General features: G+C 40.0%; 2 protein-coding genes across 6 annotated transcripts in view; one reads left to right on the plus strand and one right to left on the minus strand.

The window, feature by feature from the left end:
• LOC144667837 (alpha-2,8-sialyltransferase 8F-like) overlaps positions 1 to 19,782 on the minus strand; it is a 1,155,130-nt gene that overhangs the window by 400,686 nt on the left and 734,662 nt on the right. The window lies entirely within an intron of this gene.
• Positions 1 to 19,782, plus strand: part of med1 (mediator complex subunit 1) — a 52,464-nt gene that overhangs the window by 23,011 nt on the left and 9,671 nt on the right. The window contains exons 12-16 of one of the 2 annotated variants that reach the window (XM_078529339.1): positions 2,379 to 2,503; positions 14,414 to 14,535; positions 15,230 to 15,431; positions 17,618 to 17,713; positions 18,662 to 18,767. In XM_078529339.1, coding sequence (XP_078385465.1) covers positions 2,379 to 2,503; positions 14,414 to 14,535; positions 15,230 to 15,431; positions 17,618 to 17,713; positions 18,662 to 18,767 — 651 coding nt within the window. The remainder of the gene's footprint in view (positions 1 to 2,378; positions 2,504 to 14,413; positions 14,536 to 15,229; positions 15,432 to 17,617; positions 17,714 to 18,661; positions 18,768 to 19,782) is intronic. The other variant, XM_078529340.1, reaches the window with a different exon arrangement.

Below are 19,782 nucleotides of genomic sequence, written 5' to 3' on the forward strand. Positions count from 1 at the left end.
AATGACCTGGAACTTGCTGCCTACAAGGGTGGTGGAGCAGAGATGATCAGTGATTTCCTAAGGAAATTGGATTGGCGCATTAACCATTGAGAGAGCCACTATTTGTTAAGTGTTTACCAAGCCTGTCTTTAGTTTTGGTGATTTAATGTAATATGCTTTGCTATTGCAGGGTTATTTATATTCTGTATGGCTTGTACACTGTTTTGCATAATTTGATACAGGAATTATTTTAAAATAGGCTCTCTATGTTACATACATTATGAACAATGTGTAATTTATTAAGTTGAATACATATATATTTGTGTGCTAAGAAAGGTAAAATGGTTTCAGTTTCACTTAGATGGTTTGTGAGCCCTGGTGCCTGAAAGTCTGGATGGACTCCCTGACCAAAAGGCCAAGTCTTTTAGGTTTGTTTGTATATATACATATTTAATTAGGTTTTACAACCCCTGAAATTAAAGAGATGGGTTACAAGGGGTTGAAAATTCAGTGATTCTGGGAGGAGAAAAAACAAAGTAGAAAAAGCTCTACTATTGCCTAGCGACAGTGATCTAATGACACAGACACAGACAAGGAGAGGAGGTTGAGAGAGGGAGTGCTCAGTGTGTGTCAGAGAGTGAAGAGAGGGATTTTCAGCTCTCTGAGAAGAAACCCTTGAAGGCTATCGGGACAGTAGTTAACTGAATAATCAGTTATAGAATTCAGTGATCAGCTTAGCAGAGCTGCTACTGGAAGACTGAGTTTAGGGAAGTCATTTGGTTTGCTCTGCTGTTGGAGAAACAGTGGGCTTAGAGTGCTGTTTTTCGATATCTCAGGAAGAGATATGAGTTGGATGAAAAACATCAACTGAACGCTCAGCAATTCACTCGGAGAAAACCATTTGCAACTGTGCCAGTCCCAAACGAGGAAGCCTTTGTGTCAAGCTAGTGATAACTCTACACTGGTTTGCGTGTGTAAAGATATTGCTGGGGTAGAGGAATAGTGGGAATTTGAATTGTCACCTTGTGTTTATATTGAGATCTTTCCAACCTTTTTGTCTGGTATAATATAGTTCATTTTTCTTGTTTTAATAAATATTTTATTCTTTGTGTTAAAGTTAACCAGACTCTGGCGAATTTGTTCAGTAACCTCCTGCCAAGGTTCCTTAAAAAAAAGTTAGAATCTATCAAGTCAGCTTTCACTTTGGGATCTGACTTATCCAGTATTAATATCAGCTGGGATCGTAACACCATTCCCTAAATTGTAGGAGAAGCCTTTGGTCAAATGCCCAGGTTTTTGCTTATATCACCTTGTAAATGACACTAGCATGTGTCAAAACCCCCAATGCCACCAAGTGAGAGTGAATTGGGTGCCTGTCTTGCTCAACTCTGTGCTTTTTATTTATCAATAATTATTGTTAAAAATGTCCAGTTATCTGTTAGTTTAAAGGTTTTACTTTTCCAAAATGTAGTATTTTATGTTATATAATGCTAGGATGAAGTAAGGAAGGAGTTTGCATTTGCAACGAGGCTTATGTCCTCAAGGGATACCAAAGTGCCTCAGTGCTTTTATCAAGTCTAGCCGTTGTTACGGAGGCAACTGTGGCAGTCATTTTGCCCAAGGCAAAGGCTCACAAGCAGCAAATGAAACAATGACCAGTTCATCTGTATTTCATGCCTCCTGGTTGAGGAGTGAATGTTGACTACGGCACTGGGAGAACTGCCTGCATTTCTTCAAAGAGTGTCATGCAGTCTTTGCCATCCATCTGAACCCCAGAACAGGCTGGAGAAAGACCACACTTCTGACAATGCAGCATTCCCTTAGAATGGTCCAGAGGTGTGAGCCTGGATTATGTGTTCAAGCCCATTGTGGGACCTGAGCTCAATCTTCTGATTTAATGATGGAGTATCAACAACTGAGCCAAACTGGCACCTAAATGCTGGCAAAGGCAAGTGTAATGGTGGTATAGTGGGAACAATTTGGGATGATAAATATGTCAGCAGAAAATTAATATTTTGCCTTAACAGAATATAAGAAATATGACATCTTTTGGCAATCTCCACCTATCACTGGCCCTCTATCCAGCTCTACCTGCCCCATCCCCCCTTAAACCAGCTTATATTTCACCTCTCTTCTATTTTTCCTTAGTTCTGTTGAAAAGTCATACGGACTCGAAACGTTAATTGTATTCCTCTCCGCAGATGCTGTCAGACCTGCTGAGTTTTTCCAGGTATTTTTGTTTTTGTTTAGGAAATATTTTGTTTGTTACTGACAGGCTAAATAAGGTTCCTGACAACACTACAGCGTAAGAGCTCTGAAATGCCGCAAGTAAATCTGACTCCATGTCCTGACTGTTGGGTAACCGTGAAGTAACCCTATCTCTTTTTTTTCTCCTCCAGCACACCTTCCTTCTCTTCTGTGACTAATGCCAACAGTGTGGACCTTCCAGCATGCTTCTTCTTAAAATTTCCACGGCCAATTCCTGTTTCAGCTTTTTGCATTCAGAAACTTCAGAACTTCTTAGGTTAGTTTACATACACCTGTTGCGAGAAAAACACCAGTACAGTGTGTCATCAAAGCTTAGTTTGCCCTAAAGGGTTTTGTACAGTCCAGCTTGGTAAAATGAAGCAGCATTAAACAATTGGAATTTTAAGTATTTCCTTTTATCTTTGAGCAAAATACTACTGTCAGCATAGTATGCTGTTTTTCAAGTTTCCCTCTGATGCTCTTAGTTTAATTCAGTTTGGAGATCAATTATTAACTCAGGATATTGTGAGATGTCGTTTTATGGTATCTCTTCTGATGTTGCAGCGGCTTCTCTATTTCAACAATGATTTACATTTGTACAGCGCCTTTAACATGTTTTGGCACAGCCGATGGTAAATGCTGTGTTGTTCAAATCCCAAAGGGAAACTTGAAACAACTGCCACAACTTGTTTTGCAATTTGTATAAATTTTGAGATGCATGTCCTGAATTCAGTAGTAATAAGACCACCAAGTCTTTTTTACAAAACTATATTAAGCATTTATCAATAGAAGAAATGACTTTAAATACATAAATCTACAAATTACTGCTATGATAACTTATAAATCCCCTACTCAATCTAACTCCCAGTTACACTTCTGTTAAGGCAACAGTAAGACAGATTTTAAAAAACCCAGGCAAAGAAATATGATACCCTGAACAAGTTAACTTCCATTTGAGCTTTCTTAACTTTTGAGCTTTCTTAATGTCAGTCCTTTGAAGACAGCAGCTTAAGGCATAGGTGCTGAAGGCTTTTTCACACACTGTAAGGTCTTAAAAATGCCTCCCCTTACACAGAGCCACCGCTCCTTCTTTATACATATATTTTTCTTTAAGTGCAAATACCCATTGTTTCACTATGTCCTTGGACTTTATCTCCCTGATAATAAGACCCCTCATTGCACTATGTTTTACCAATAATCTTTGGGAAGAATAAACACACCGCTTCTAAACATCATCTGGCTAGGTGACACATTTCACCCCTCCTCCAAAAACAATCTAGTCTGATCTGTTTCAAAATGCAAATGTTCCCTTGACAACTATGTTTCTAAACTTCCCTATGTTTACCTAATTAACATTTCAAACCTAACCTCTCTTAGATCAAAGCACCCAGACTTGCTTCCTCTAATTCAATTAAATCTCTCCCTCTCTCTCTGTCACACACACAGACGCATCCACTATTACTCTATTTTACAATAAATTCCAATAACAGTATAAGAATTATATCTTCTTGACATCCCCTTCTGTATTGAAAAATGCGGCATCATAATTTAAAAAGAAGGCTTCATTTTCATTAACCCATCTTATACTATCTTGTATACTTATCTATATACTTACACTATTCCATTACTAGATGTATGCATTAACATAATATAAATGCAAACCTTTCGCATCAACAGAAATCATTCCAGTTCAGAGTCCAGGTTTTTAAATGTCCAATTTTCCCTTTAAGCTTCAAACTCTTAATAAAGCACCTGCAATCAGATTCTCTCATCCAGCTACATGTATAATCTGTAGATTAAATGGTTGCAGTAATAAACTCCTTCTGCATAGCCTTACACTTCTGCCTCGAAATTTGTCCAGAAATTTTAAAGGATTGTGGTCTGTACAAACAATTGTTCCTGACAAATTGTTTGCCACATAGATTTCAAAATGCTACAATGCTGATACCAAACCCAAAGTCTCCTTTTCGATCGTTGAATATCTTCTCTGTTGTGCATTCAACTTCCATGAAAAATACCCTATTGGTTTTTCAATTCCAGTGTCATCATCTTGTAACGGTTCGGCCCCAATGCCTATATCACTTGCATCAACAGCCAACTTAAATTACTTGGCGTAATTGGGTACTGTCAAAAGTGGTGTTGAAATTAATAGTTTTCAAACTATCAAATGCCTTCTGACACTCCTGCGTCCATTTAAACTTCTTGTTCCTTTTTTAATAGTTCAGTCAGTGGAGCAACCAAACTGCTAAAATTTGGTACAAATTTCCAATAAAATCCACCCATGCCCAGAAATCTCAAAACTTCTCGTTTTGTTGTAGGCACTGGGAAATCCACAATAGCTTTGACTTTCACATCTCTTGCAGCCACCTTACCATGTCCAATAGTCTGGCCTAGATACGTAACTTGCGCTTTTGCAAATTCACTTTTAGCCAAGTTCACCACCAAATTTGCTTCTTGTAGTTGAGAGAATAATTCTTCCAGATGTTGTAAATGCTCCTCACACACCTGACTGAAAACTATTAAGTCATCAATATAAACAGCACAGTTGCTTAGATCTGAAATTACTTTGTTTGTCAGTCTTTGAAATGTCGCAAGTGCATTCTTCATACCAAATGGTATGACTTTAAACTGATTTAGTCCATTTGGCATCACAAAAGCCGATATTTCCTTTGCTCTCTCCGATAATGATACTTGCCAATACCTTTTTAGCAAGTCAACCTTTGTGATAAATTTTGATTGTCCCACTTTCTCAATACAATTCTCCAAATATGGTATAGAATATGAATCTGTTTTTGTCACCGCATTCACCTTTTGATAGTCCACACACACTCTTTGTGTTCCATCCGGTTTCGGTACCAGTACAATAGACGAACTCCAGTTACTGCAACTAGAGTCAATGATATCATTTTAAGCATGAAGTAAATTTCTTTCTGTACTTGTGATAACTTTGCCGGATTTAATCTATAAGGATGTTGCCTTACTGAAGATGCAACTTCTACAGGCACATCATGTATAGCTAAATCTGTCCTCCCCAACTTATTCCCACAAATAGCTTTGTGTGACTGCAGTAGCTTTTCCAAATCACTTTGACACTTGTCTGGAAGGTAACTCAATATTACATTTAAATTTTCAAGCACCCCCTCATTATCCAATTTGATTACAGGAAAATCAATTTCAGAATCCTGCATTTCCACTTCTTTCTTTTTATCTACTATCACTAACACCTTTTGGTCCTCTTCCCCGTCAAAGTACTTTTTAAGCATATTTACATGACACACCCGCTGCTTCTTTCTTCTATCTGGAATATTTATTAATAATTATTTATAATTTCCTTCACTCAATTTCTTTTCAATCCTCTAAGGCCCACTAAACCTTGTCTTTAATGAGTCATCCAGTATTGGTAACAGAACTAGCACTTTCTCTCCAGCAACAAAATTCCGAGCTGTAGCCTTCCTGTCTGGTTTCACTTTCATCACTTGCTGCGATATCTTGAAATGTTCCCTAGACAACCCACGTGCTCTGTCTAATCTCTCCCTGAAGTTTGATACAGAATCCAGGAGAGTAGTTTCTGAATTTTGACCCACAGATTTCTCATAAATCAATTTCAGTGGTCCCCTTACCTCATGACCATAGACTAGTTCGAAAGGACTAAAACCTGCACTGGGTGCGTCCCTAATAGCAAAACAGAAGAATGGAATTCCTCTATCCCAATCCTGTGGATAATCCTGACTGTATGCGCTCATCATAGTTTTTAGAGTTTGATGCCATCTTTCCAAAGCCCCTTGTGACTCAGGATGATAAGCTGTTGACTTAAGTTGTTTTGTAACTTAGAGTTGATGAGAGGGAGCCAGTGGATGTGGTTTATTTCAGAAGGCTTTTGACAAAGTTCCACATAAGAGATTAGCGTGTAAAACTAAAGAGCTTGGGATTGGGGGTAGTGTATTGAGATGGATAGAAAACTGTTTGGCAGACAGAAAACAAAGAGGAAAAAAACAGGTATTTTTCCGAATGGCAGGCAGTAACTAGTGGGGTACCGCAGGGATCGATGCTGGGACCCCAGCTATTCACAATATATATTAATGATTTAGATGGGGGAACTAAATGTAATATCTCCAAATTGGGTGGGAGGTTGAGCTGTGAGGAGGATGCAGAGATGCTTCAGTGTGATTTGGACAAGCTGAATGAGTGGGCAAATGCATGGCAGATGTAGTATAATGTGGATAAATGTGAGGTTATCCACTTTGGTAGCAAAAACAGGAAGGCGAATTATTATCCTATAATAAATATAAATTGGGAAAGGGGAATGTGTAATGAGACCTGGGTGTCCTAATGCACCAGTCGCTGAAGGTAATCATGCAGGTGCAGCAGGCGGTAAAGAAGGCAAATGAATGTTGGCCTTCATAGCAAGAGGATACGAGTACAGGAGCAGGGATGTCTTGCTGCAATTATACAGGGCCTTGGTGAGACCACACCTGGAATATTGTGTGCAGTTTTGGTCTCCTTATCTGAGGAAGGATGTTCTTGCTATAGAGGGAGTGCAGCGAAGGTTTACCAGACTGCTTCCTGGGATGGTGGGACTGACGTCTGAGGAGAGATTGAGTCGGTTAGGATTATATTCGCTGGAGTTCAGAAGAATAAGAGGGGAAACCCATAAAATTCTTACAGGACTAGAAAGGGTAGATGCAGGAAGGATGTTCCTGATGGTGGGGGAGTCCAGAATCAGGGGTCACAGTCTGAGGGTAAGGGGGAAGACCATTTAGGACTGAGATGAGGAGAAATTTCTTCACTCAGAGAATGGTGAGCCTGTGGAATTCGCTACCACAGAAAGTAGTTGAGGCCAAAATATTGTATGTTTTCATGAAGGAGTTAGATATAGCTCTTGGGGAGAAAGCGGGAGCAGGCTATTGAGTTGGATGATCAGCCATGATCATAATGAATGGTGGAGCAGGCTCGAAGGGCCAAATGGCCTACTCCTATTTTCTATGTTTCTATATCCCCAAACTCTTCATTACTTCCTTAAACAGCTGTGACATAAAATTTGATCCCCGATCTGATTGTATTTCCTTAGGTGAACCGTATCTTGTAAAAAAAATTAGTTAACTCTTCCACAATCTTCTTTGTTGTAAGGTTTCTCAAAGGTATTGATTCAGGAAATCTTGTAAACCACATCCATTATTGTCAGTAAGTCCTGATTTCCACTTTTAGTCTTAGGGAGGGGTCCTACACAATCAATTGTGACCCTAGTAAAAGGCTCTTCAAATGCTGGAATTGGAATTAAAGGTGCTCGCTTAATCACTGCTTGTGGTTCCCCTAACACCTGACACATGAGACATGTTCTACAGAATTTGATTTCATCCCTATGCAATCTAGGCTAATAAAAATGTTTCTGTATCTTCGCCTGTGTCTTTCTAATTCCTAAATGTACCCCCATTGGAATTTCATGAGCAATCCTCAGAATCTCATTTCTGTACCCAAATGGGATAACAATCTGATGGACCTCCTTCCAGCTTTCATTTGCTGATACATGATACGGCCTCCATTTTCTCATTAAAATATTACCCTTAAGGTAATAACATTGTGGAATACATTTTGCCTCTGTTTCTGAATAAGCTGTATGATATAATTGCTGTATTTGCAAAGCTTTTTTCTGTAACTCTGCTACCCTCAATGAGATAAGCACTTCAGCTGAATTGTCCTGTAATCTTTCTTCCTGAACAATGTTATCAAACACAGTGTCAGCTAATTGGATTTCAACACCTTCTTCCTGCCTTTGAGCTGCCTGCCCTTCCTGTTTTTCTTGTTTCAACCTATGAGCCTGTGATCTCGTTATCACACAATCTGGAAACAATCCAGGATGCTCTCTGTAACATAAGAACATAAGTAATAGGAGCAGGAGTAGTACATTCAGCCCCTCAAGCCTGCCCTTCCATTCAATAAGATCATGGCTGATCTGCCATTGGCCTCAACGTCTCTTTCCTGCCAGCTCCTCATAATGCTCAGCTCCCTGATATTTCAAAAATCTACCCCCTCTTTAAATACTTTAAGTGATTCAGCCTCCACAACTCTCTGGGGTAGAGAATTCCAGACATTCACTACCCTCAGAGAAGAATTTCCTTTGCATCTCAGTTTTAAATGAGTGCCCGCTTATTCTGTAACTATGTCCCTAGTTCAAGATTCCCCCACTAGTGGAAACATCTCCTCAAGCATCCTCAGAATCTTATACGTTTCAATAAGATCACCCCTCATTCCTCTAAACTCTAATGAATAAAGGCCTAACCTGTTTAACCGTTCTTGATAAGCCAACCCCTTCATCCCAGGAATCAGCCTAGTGAATTTCTTTTGAACTGTCTCCAATGCCAATATAACTTTTCTTAAATATGGGGACTAAAACTGCACACACTACTCCAGGTGCGACCTCACCAACACCCTGTACAGTTGTAACGAGACATCCCTATTTTTAAACTCCAACCCCCTAGCAATACAGGCCAAAATTCCATTTGTCTTTTTAATTATTGCTGCACCTGCATGCTAACTTTTTGTGTTTCATGCACAAGAACACCCAGATCCCTCTGTGCTGCACTTCTTTGGAGTCTCCATTTAAATAATAGTCTGCCTTTTGATTTTTCCTACCAAAGTGCATGACCTCACACTTTCCTACATTAAACTCCATCTGCCGAGTTGTTGCCCACTAACTCAACCTGTCTATACCCCCTTTCGGATTCCTTATGCCCTCATCACAACATGCCCTCCCACCTATTTTTGTATCATCAGCAAATTTGGATGCATTACACTCTGCCCCCTCCTCCAAGACATTAATGTAGATAGTAAATAATTGAGGCCCTAGGACTGATCCTTGTGGCACGCCATTAGTTATGTCTTTCCAACTTGAAAAAGTTCCATTAATCCCAACTCTGTCTTCTGTGTGTTAACCAACCCTCAGCCCATGCTAATACATTACTTCAATATCGTGAGCTCCTATCTTGTGCAATAGCCTTTTATGTGGCACCTTATCGAATGCCTTCTGGAAATCCAAATACACTACATCTGCCGGTTCCCCTTTATCAACTCTGCTTGTTATATCCTCAAAGAACTCTAGCAAATTTGTCAAACATGATTTCCCTTTCACAAAACCATGTTGACTCTGTTTGATTGTGTTAAGCTTTTCTAAGTGTCCCGCTGTTTCTTCCTTAGTAATGGACTCTAGCATTTCCCTAACTACAGATGTTAGGCTGACTGGCCTACAGTTTCCTGCTTTTTGTCTCCTTCCCTTCTTGAACAGGGGCGTAACATTAGCGGTTTTCCAATCCTCTGGGACCCTCCTGGAATCCAGTGAGTTCTGGAATATTTCAACCAACGCCTCCAGTATCTCTGCAGCCATTTCCTTTAAAACCCTTGGATGCAGGCCATCAGGTCCTGGTGACTTGTTTGCCTTTAGTCCCATTAGTTTGTCAAATACTTTGCCCCTCGTGATAGAGACTCCTACAAGATCGTTCCTCCCATTAGCTGCTTGCTTATCTGATATCTTTATAATGTTTATAGTGTCCTCCACCGTAAAGACCGATGCAAAATATTGGTTTAAGTTATGTGCCATTTCCCTGTTTCTCATTATCAGTTCTCCAGTTGCATTCTCCAAGGGTCCCACGCTCACTTTAGCTACCCTTTTTGTTTTTATATACCCTTAGAAGCTCTTACTGTTTGTTTTTATATTTCTTGCCAATTTACTTTCATAATGAATTTCCTCCCTTTTTATTAACTTTTAAGTCTGGCTCCTAAAAAAATTTCCAAATCCTCTGGCCTACCACTAGTTTTTGCCGCATTGTATGCCATAGTTTTTGATTGGATACTCTCCTTGAGCACCTTTTTAAACAAGAGTTTCCATCCTTCTCATCGAGTAATTCATTTTGACCCCGATAAATTTTTGCTGAGTGTTATGAAATATCTGCATAAATGCCTGCCATTGATCATCCACTGACCTTCCTTAGTCTATTTTCCCACCCCGCTTTAGACAACTCTTTCTTCATACCTCTTTAATTGCCCTTATTTAAGCTGAGGACACTGGTTTGAGACCCAAGGTGATAGCCCTCAAACTGAATTTGAAATTCTACCATGTTGTAATCGCTACCCCCTAGAGGATCCTTAACTACGAGTTCTCTTATTAATCCTATCTCATTACACATTACTAGATCTAAAATAGCCTGTTCCTGGGTAGGTTCTGCAATGTATTGCTCTAAGAAACAATCCCTGATGCATTCTACAAATTCATCTTCCATGTTACCTCTGCCAATCTGATTTGCCCAGTCAACATGCAGATTAAAATCACCCATGATAATTGTAGTGCCTTCTGTTGAAGACACCTCTACAGGATGCTCAACTGCTATAGGCATCACCCACATTTGTGATCCAGCCAAATCATTACCCAGAATAAATTGAACCCCTGCAATGGGCAATTTTCCCACCACTCCAGCAGTCACTTCGTCTGTTTTCCACTTACTCTTTAAATTTATCTTCCACATGATGGAATAGGTTTAACGTCTTCATGAACCCCGCTTATTATCACCTGTTCCTGCAAAACTCCCTTTGAACAACAAATGTCACTATCCCACAACATTAAGGATTGACTAGCCCCTGTGTCTCTTTAAAATTTTAACATCTTTAGCTACTCCACCCTGTACACATGGAAAGACTTTTCCTTCACATACAAAATCTCTCATCATTTCTGCAACCTGCTCCTCCGAATTCTCTTGGGTAAATTGTAAATTATGAACACGTTCCCACTTCTTTACCTATCACTGATTCTTTCTGTTTTATTTGTACACAAACCACTGGTTTTTCCTGTGCCTGAACCTCAGAACCCATAGTATTCTTACTCCCAGTACTTTTCTGCACCCCTATAATTCCAACAGATTTTCCCTGCAATTTCTAGCACACTGGCATTGTGCGCCCAACTTTATTACAATGAAAACGCCTCAATTTTCAAATGTCGCTTCCACCTGGGAATTTCCACCTACTCTGTTGCTTCCCTGAATACCTGCCTTCCTTTCACCTTCCCATTTTCTATCCTTTTCCGATTTGAAAGGGTGACAGAGAAAAGGTTTAGCTCTATGAACTAACTCTATCATCAGCTATCTCTGCTGCTTGTCTTCCCATTTGAACCCTCTGTTCTTCCACATGAGTTCTCACTACCGAGGGAATTGAATCTTTAAATTCTTCCAAAGGCATTACTTCTCTAAGAGCTGCATATGTTGTCTCTATTTTTAATGTCCGTATCCACCAGTCAAAATTACTTTGTTTTACTCTTTCAAACTCAGTATAAATTTGCCCAGGCTGTTTTCTCATATTCCTAAATTTCTGCCTGTGTGCCTCAGGAACCAATTCATACACGCTCAAAATAACCTTTTTTACCACATCACAATCCACCAACGTTCCTTCTGACAGCAAAGCATATACCTCATGTGCTCTACCCACCAACCTGGATTGTAACAACAATGTCCAGTTTTCCTGTGGCCGTTCCATCTGTTTAGCTATCTTCTCAAATGGAATAAAGACTGCTTCAACATCTTTTTCCTCAAACTTTGGAAGCGCTTGTACAAATTTAAACATCTCCCCACTAGGTTTTAGGTTAAAGGTTTTTTCATCATCAGAACTTTCCCCAGAATCTGAGGTCTCTTTTTTAACTTCCAGCCTTTTAAGCCGATATTCTCTGCCTCTTAATTCTTCCATTGCTAACTTTTCCCTCTGGAGCTCAAGTTTTCACATTTCCATTAATTTTTGAAATAATCTTTCTTTTTCTGCTGCCTCTAGTTCCAGTTTTTTCATTTCCAATTCATTTTCCTTTTCATTTACCTCCAGCTCAAGTTTTCTCAGTTCCTTTGCTTGTTCAAATTCAAGCCTCTTCATTTCTAACTGAAGTCTCACGACCTCCAGATGTGACTCACTAGTGTCAGGCATCACTTCCAACTTTAGATGCTGTGCTATGCCTTCAATTATATCTGCTTTCCTGGTCCCTGCAGGCAACCCCAATTGTAATTCATCCGCCAATTCCAGTAACTTAACTTTAGTTACCTTTTGTAAACCAGCCAATGTTATAACTTCAACTTCTAAACAAGTCTGAGCAACTGCCAAAGCAATATTGCAGTCTCAGCACTATAAAAAAAACCTCACCCCAATTCAACGCGCTTCTCGTACTCATAACCTTAAGATTCACCAACTCCAAAAAAATCAAGGAATTTCAAATATATCCCGCAAAGAACCCCCAGCTATGTTGTGGCGCAGCTGATGGTAAACGCTGAATTGTTCAAATCCCAAAGGGAAACTTGAAACAACTGCCACAACTTGTTTTGCAATTTGTATAAATTTTGAGATGCATGCCCTGAATTCAGTAGTAACAAGACCACCAAGTCTTATAGGTTTTTACAAAACTAAATTAAACATTTATTAATAGAAGAAATGACTTTAAATACATTTATAGATCTACAAATTACTACAATGATAATTTCTAAATCCACTGCTCAATCTAACTCCCAGTTACATTTTCGTTGAGGCAACAGTAAGACACACAGATTTTAAAAGACCCAGGCAAAGAAACATGATACCCTGAACAAGTTGACTTCAGAGTGAGTTTTCTTAACTTCGGTCCTTTGAAGACAGCAGCTTGAGGCATAGATGCTGAAGGTTTTTCACGCGCTTGTAGGATTTTAAAAATGCCTTCCCTTCCACACAGTTCTTGCTCCTTCTTTATACATATCTTTCTCTTTGAACGCAAATACCCATTACTTCACTATGTCTTTGGACTTTCCCTCCCTAATAATAAAACCCTCTCAGAGCACTAGGTTTTACCAGTAATCTTTGATAAACACTGTTTAATAAACTGTTTCGAACTGGCTAGGTGACACTTTTCATCCCTCCATTGAAAACAATCTAGTCTGGTTTATTTCAAAATGCAAATGTTTCCTTGACAACTATGTTTCTAAACTTCCCCATGTTTATCTAATTAACATTTCAAACCTAACCTCTCCTCTTAGGTCAAAGCACCCAGACTAGCTGCTTCTAATTCAATTAAAGCTCACACATACACAGACACATCCCACTATTACTCTATTTTACAATAAATTCCAATAACATTGAGAATTATTATATCCTCTTGACACGTAGTAAAGTATCCCAAGGCACTGCACAGAACCATTATCAATCAAAATGTGACACTGAGCCATATAAGGAGATAGTAGGACAGATGACATGAGGTAGGTTTTAAGGAGTTTCTTAAAGGAGGTGGAGAGGGTTTGGGAAGGAATTCCAAAGCGTAGGGCTCAGGAAGTAAGTGTGTCTTCTCTCCAATATTACCCTTCAAACAACTGTCCCGTAAGGAAAACCAGATGCTCGGTGTCAGAAAGATCAGAAACTACCAAAGAGCTGTTTGGTTGACTCCCAGATATATTGAGTTTGCTGATCCCAGCTGGGGAATGATAATTGAACTCATTGTCCCTAGATTAGAGAGAGTTTAGAAAAATAAAATCATCCAGGGTTCCTGCTTCTGTTATCTGTTTGAAATTTGGTTAGGAGCAGAATCGGCCCTGTCTGTGATCACCTTGCGGATTCAACCCTACGCCCCCCCCCCGGACAGTAGCTGCCCACACTTGCCTCCAGGTGAATATGTGATAAACAGCTGATGAGGCAAGAAAGCGGAAGGCTATAACCCACACACTTCTGAGAGAAGGGGAGGAAATTGGGCAGGGAAGGATTGGATTTTTAAATTGAAACAGTCCTGTGCACCTTGTCCAGGATCAACCACTTTAGTCTAAATAATAGTTTGAGTTTAAAATGTTTTCAAAATAGAATTTGAGACTGTTGACTTTGGACACTAAGTAGTCTACTGCTGAATTTTAAAAAGCATGCTCACGCCATCTAGTAGTGAAAGCAGATACTACAAAAGAATAAAGTAAATGTTTCTGTTGCACCCTATTGGTAGAAATGGATTATAGACCATAGTAATCTGTAGAATGAGCATTTACTGTAACATATTTCACGATGTTCTTTTTAAAAGGAATGGATAGTGTATGCAGTTTATTGTGCTTTTAGCTCAAAAATCAACCAGAACTTAGATATGTGCCCATTATATTTGATACATAGTCTTAACAGAAGAATCACAAGTTCACTATTTCTTCCCATGACCATGTATCTTTTTGGACAGGTATCCCGCTGTTCGATCCTCCTGCCACTCTAGTTCCGCTCTATGAATTGATCACGCAGTTTGTACTCTCAGGAAAGGATGGCACCTCATCAACTTTGAAACACAACATGCGGTTTTATGCCGTGAGTGACAGTAATACTGGAATTTATAGACTTGTTATAATCTTGGTTATTCATTTTAAACATTACTGTTGATTTATTTATTAGCTGATTTGTGTTTCTACATGCTGAGTCAGCTGACCTCAGCTGGGACACTGTTAGCCCCACCATGCTTAGATTTAGGAGTGGAAGCATCAGCCACTGCTCCTGCTTACTATTCATAGGCACCTCTCTTGGAGGGTAGGCAGCTGTGTGGGCATTTGGTAAGAGCAAAGCCAGCTTTGACTCTGATTTACTCCACAGTTAAATATCTATGGTTCACTGTCCTCATTCACACATGAAGGAGGTCTCTCAAACTCTGTGAAACTGTAAAGTAGCAAGTCTCGTAGTCTTTTAGAAAGATGGAGAGCATCTTATATCTTCTGAATTAAGTATTCATGTACCCTGTCAATTTTCAAGTAGTTGCATATGGCAGACACAGTCTTTCACTGTTTCATTTGGGTGACTTCTGTACATTTAAGCAAGGTGGAATGGGTGGTGGGAGAGAGAAAAAGAAATGAAGAAAGCCCTGCATTTTGACTAGTATCTTCCTCTGGACAACATCTATGATAAATGTACTCTGCAGGTTAACTGGAAACATGATTGTTTCATTCTGCTTAATATGGGTATTCGTGATATATTTAACTAAATTAAAAATTTGATGTTGGTGTTTTGCCAGTCTTTACCAGGCCAGCAGCATTGCTACTTTCTGAACAAGGACGCCCCAATCCATGATGGAAGGTGCCTGCGGGGAGCACTGCTTCATAAAATCCCTTTCCGGCACCCAGGCCAGGTGCCCCAGATTCTAGAACTTATCCGACACCAAGTGTCCTACAACACACTGATTGGGAGCTGTGTGAAAAGGACTGTACTGAAGGAAGGTATGTCGAGGTGTTGCATGAAAGAACCTGATTGCCCTGCATATTGGGATTTTATGTTTATCCTTTGCAAAGCAGCTGTGCTCAGATTTGTACTCCCCTGTGGGGCAAACAGGAACTTGTCAGTTCTGCTATTTAGTGGTTGAAAATACCTTCTGCTACTAAACAAATATATGTTACCAACTTCCTTGTGACAATTTTTACCCTTGAAAAGATGACAGGGTGGATTTGTTGTGACACAGTGAAGTCTGATGGAATGTCTGTGCAGCAAGCACAACACTCACCAGCATGGCAGCTTTCCCAAGTGTTTTTCAGGGTTGCCCCTCACTACTTATTCATGGTCAGTTTCTGGCTCAAAGGACTAAGCACTGAGAAAGGGAAGGGGCAGTAATTTCAGCATGACTGTAGCCTTTAAAGGGCAGGCGGATAATAAAACTTTTTGTAAAGGTTGTAAGTATGTTTTGTCCATTCACAAAGGTGAATCTCTTGGGGAGAAAAGGTGGCCCAACAAAATCAACTGGCTGGCAAAATAAATCTGCAGGCAGCAAACCAAGTCTGTGAGCTTGTCATTGAGTGCGCTGCACCCAAACCCCCACCCCGGTTGCTCAATGGTACTCACTATTGAGCTGTTTAGCATTCCAGGAAGTGGTGGTGTAAAAGTGACTTCAACTCTGTGCTGTGCTACCTGTGTTGCAGGTTGGCTGCTGGTCTCTTTGCAGAAGGTGGCATCAGCCTGCAACTGGCTTCATGCTGACCCGGAACTTGTAGGACCAGTTACACTTGGCCAGTAGCGGGCATGGTTTGAGGCATAACAAGTGGGTGTACACAGACTAGCTTTTGTACCTGCTGATCATCCCGGAATGCCGTCTTTCACCTTATACCACCTCAAAAATACTGCATTTGAAGTGTAACATTTTTCAAGAAGGTTTCTCATTAAGCGCACTCAGAAAAAAAATCGGAGATTATGCAAACAAATGTGCTGTAAAATGGAACAAAATGCTTAAAAAAAAAAATCTTTTAAAAATGCCATTGCTATGGTGCTGTCCCTTGGGCCCATTCCAAATAGGTGAAGTGAACATCCTGTATAATCAGGCAGAAATCATTTCAGTCTATTATATTTAAATGAAAACATGGCTTGTTTCTAGCCAGGCCACATCAGGTCCGTCTGAGATCCTGCCAGAAAACGGAGTTCATCTATCCAGCTTATTCAGGTTTTCCGGTCCTCATGGCTTGCTTTGCTCCTGCTCAACTGGCCAGAATGTCTATCTTTTCAGGGACCTTTCCAAATTATGTCATATATTGTTTAGGGCTGTGTATTCACGTACCCAGAGAGCATCAGTCAAAAGTCCTGAAATTGTTTTTTTTTTACATGTGTAATGAACAAGTGGGTGCCATAACAACTTCACTTTTATGGTCCATCACTCACTGTTTGCCCTCAAAGTGGCAGATCTTTTTCCTGAATTGCTGGGTAATTGTTTTTACAGCCTAAAAGCTTCCTAGGCCACTTCAGAGGGCCTTCAGAATCAACTGCATTGTGAAATTGCAGTCAGGTACTGGCCAGCAGCTTTTCTGTGCTGAAGTTTATCCATGGACCAGTTGTGTCTTTGCAACAATCTGGCAGCTATCATGATCGCCGTTCTGGTATTTGCTTGTAATTGCCAAATTTGTTGAATTCAATTTTGTAACCTGCCATAGTGAGATTTGAACTCTATACACAGGGTCATTTAATATAAAGGCAAGGAAGTGAGAAATTGGCTGGGGCATAGTTGGAATATTGCATGGAGTTCAGTATTTGTAGCATGTTAAAGCCATAAGGCTAGTAGAATGAGGGTTATGATGAAAAGTGTGAAGATTGTGAAGATTTTTTGTACTGGAATGAAGAGGGAAGCAACCTTTTGATATTGACCCTTGGAAAGAATTTCATAATTTTAAGAACTTCTATTAGCTCATGGTCACTTAAGAACTGGCTGACAATCCCAAGTTAATTTGTTAACAACAGACAGAGGAAAACGTGTTGGTCAAATCAGGGTTAGACCTCGTTCAAGGAGTGAAAAGAAACAGCAGTGACCGCACCTTCCAACCTGTTAGTCAGAACAGTTGTAAACTTGTCTTCCTGTTTAAAAAGAAAGGAAGTTTATTCCTTTCCTGCACTGCTTTCTTATAATTCAGTGTGAATTGTTTCATTACAGATTTACCTGGTCGTTTGCAATTTGAGGTGTGCCCACTGACTGATACCAGCTTCAGCCTGTCCTTCCAGCACCCAGTCAATGACTCGCTCGTCTGTGGTATACTGCTTTACTGACCCAAATCTTTGTCTAGTTTGTTGTGACCTGACGGGAAAGCCATTTTGTACAATACTCGTTACTGGGACTAGGTTCTGAAACATCAGTTTTTGTAACTGCTCAAAAAATACCCGCAGCAACACAAGATCTACGTTTGTTATGGTGCAGTTTTTTTTCCAGAGTGCCTTTTTCTCTGAATTTTTGCCCTTTGATTGATGCTGAAGTACAGTTTATACAGACAGTGCCCAGCAGTATTTTGTCCAAATGGCCATTTTTCATGTATAAGCCTAAGATAGGTAGCAAATGCCCATGTTCTGTCCAACCATGACGGGTATTGTAGCTGAGCCCACTAAGCACAGACCAGCGACTAAACCTGGGATCTTCCTGTGTGCATGTTGGTCAGTGCATTCAACCATCTGGCGAGCCTCTTAAAATCATAGAATCTGACAACACAGAGGAGGCCATACAGCTCTATGTACATGTGCCAACTCTTTGAAAGAATTAGTCCCCATTCCTGCTGTTTCCCCATAGTCCTGTAAATTTCTTCCTCTTCGAGTATTTATCCAATTCCCTTTTGAAGGTATTATTGAACCTGCTTCCATCTCCCTTTTTAGGGAGTGCTTTCTAGATTACAACAACTCACTATGTGGCCTCTGTTTCTTTTGCCACCATTAAATAAAGGTCAAGGAGGGGGTACCCAGCTTTGAACTGAGGGCTTCTTGATCTTCGGTCAAAAGCTCTACCTCTGAGCTATGCCTTTTATCAAAATAATTTTAAAATGATCTCTAGACTTTCTCAGACTCTGCATCTTGTTCAATTATGTTTAAATGTCGCCTTTGCTCTAAACAATCAATGTGTTATTTTGAAGGCTCTCAAAAAGTAATCAGTACTCAGTTCTGTTCTCAGGTGTAGCTTCTCCATTTCAATTTCCAATGCTGTTTATTTTGCCAGTTGTGATGGATGTGCTGGACTCCAGGCAAGTGAGCTGTAAGCTCTATAAAGGACTGTCCGATGCACTCATCTGTACTGATGACTTCATTACCAGAGTGGTACAGCGGTAAGGGTCTTCTCTATACTGAATGCATTCCAGAAAAAGGAGGGTTCTGGGTGGGATTTACTGATTAACAGTCATTGAATAACTCATTCCATCTTTATTCATTAGCATTTTGAGATTTATACCAGAATTCTGGCGATCACATTCTCCAGTTGTCTAGTGGGAAGAGACATTGCTTGGTTTAGCATTGAAACATAAAGAACAGAAGCTCTTGGGCTCAATTTGAGGTCAGCATTCTGGGCTCAAGAGAGGAAGATTCAGCTAGGGTATCCCACCCCTAATCACTTTCCTGCTAGCTCTCCTGGAAAAGTTGGGACATCAGGTGAAAAAAAATTGGGGTAGATTGTGATACTACCCATAGCTGGATAACCTGTTCATAACTCATTAATTTCTCAGTTGGGAGGCAAACCACTTTTGGGCTGCCAGTTAACATCAAATGGTACTCTTTAAAAAGCTATTACAATAGTTACTTCTTATAACGCATTCTGTTTCTGGTTGGTCTTCAAGTAGCAATGTTAGGAAAAAGGCAGCTAGTGGGCGACACTACATAAGAGGAGGGAGATGGTGGCGTAGTGGTATTATCACTAGTATTCCAGAAACCATGGGGTAATGCTCTGGGGACCCGGGTTTGAATCCCATTGGTAGAATTTGAATCCAATAAAAAACCTGGAATTAAGTCTAATTGCTGAATGTCATAAAAACCCATCTGCTTCACTAATGTCTTCCATTAGGGAAGGAAATCTGCCATCCTCACCCAGACCCACAGCAATGTGGTTGACCCTTAAATGCCCACTGAACAAGGGCAGTTGGGGATGGGCAATAAATGCTGTCCGAGCCAGCAATGCCCACGTCCCACGAACAAATAAAAAAAAGATAGTAAGAGTACAGAAAAGGTAACTTTAAGACTGCAACAGTTTTCATAAAGGATCTTCAATATGTGGAATGACCTCCATCAATGTGGTGTACGAAAATGTTGAATTATTTGAGTTAGATACTGTGACATGACTTCTGAATGAAT

The sequence above is a fragment of the Cetorhinus maximus genome, chromosome 25 (genome assembly GCF_964194155.1).
Source record: "Cetorhinus maximus chromosome 25, sCetMax3.hap1.1, whole genome shotgun sequence".
In the NCBI taxonomy this organism is placed as follows: domain Eukaryota; kingdom Metazoa; phylum Chordata; class Chondrichthyes; order Lamniformes; family Cetorhinidae; genus Cetorhinus; species Cetorhinus maximus.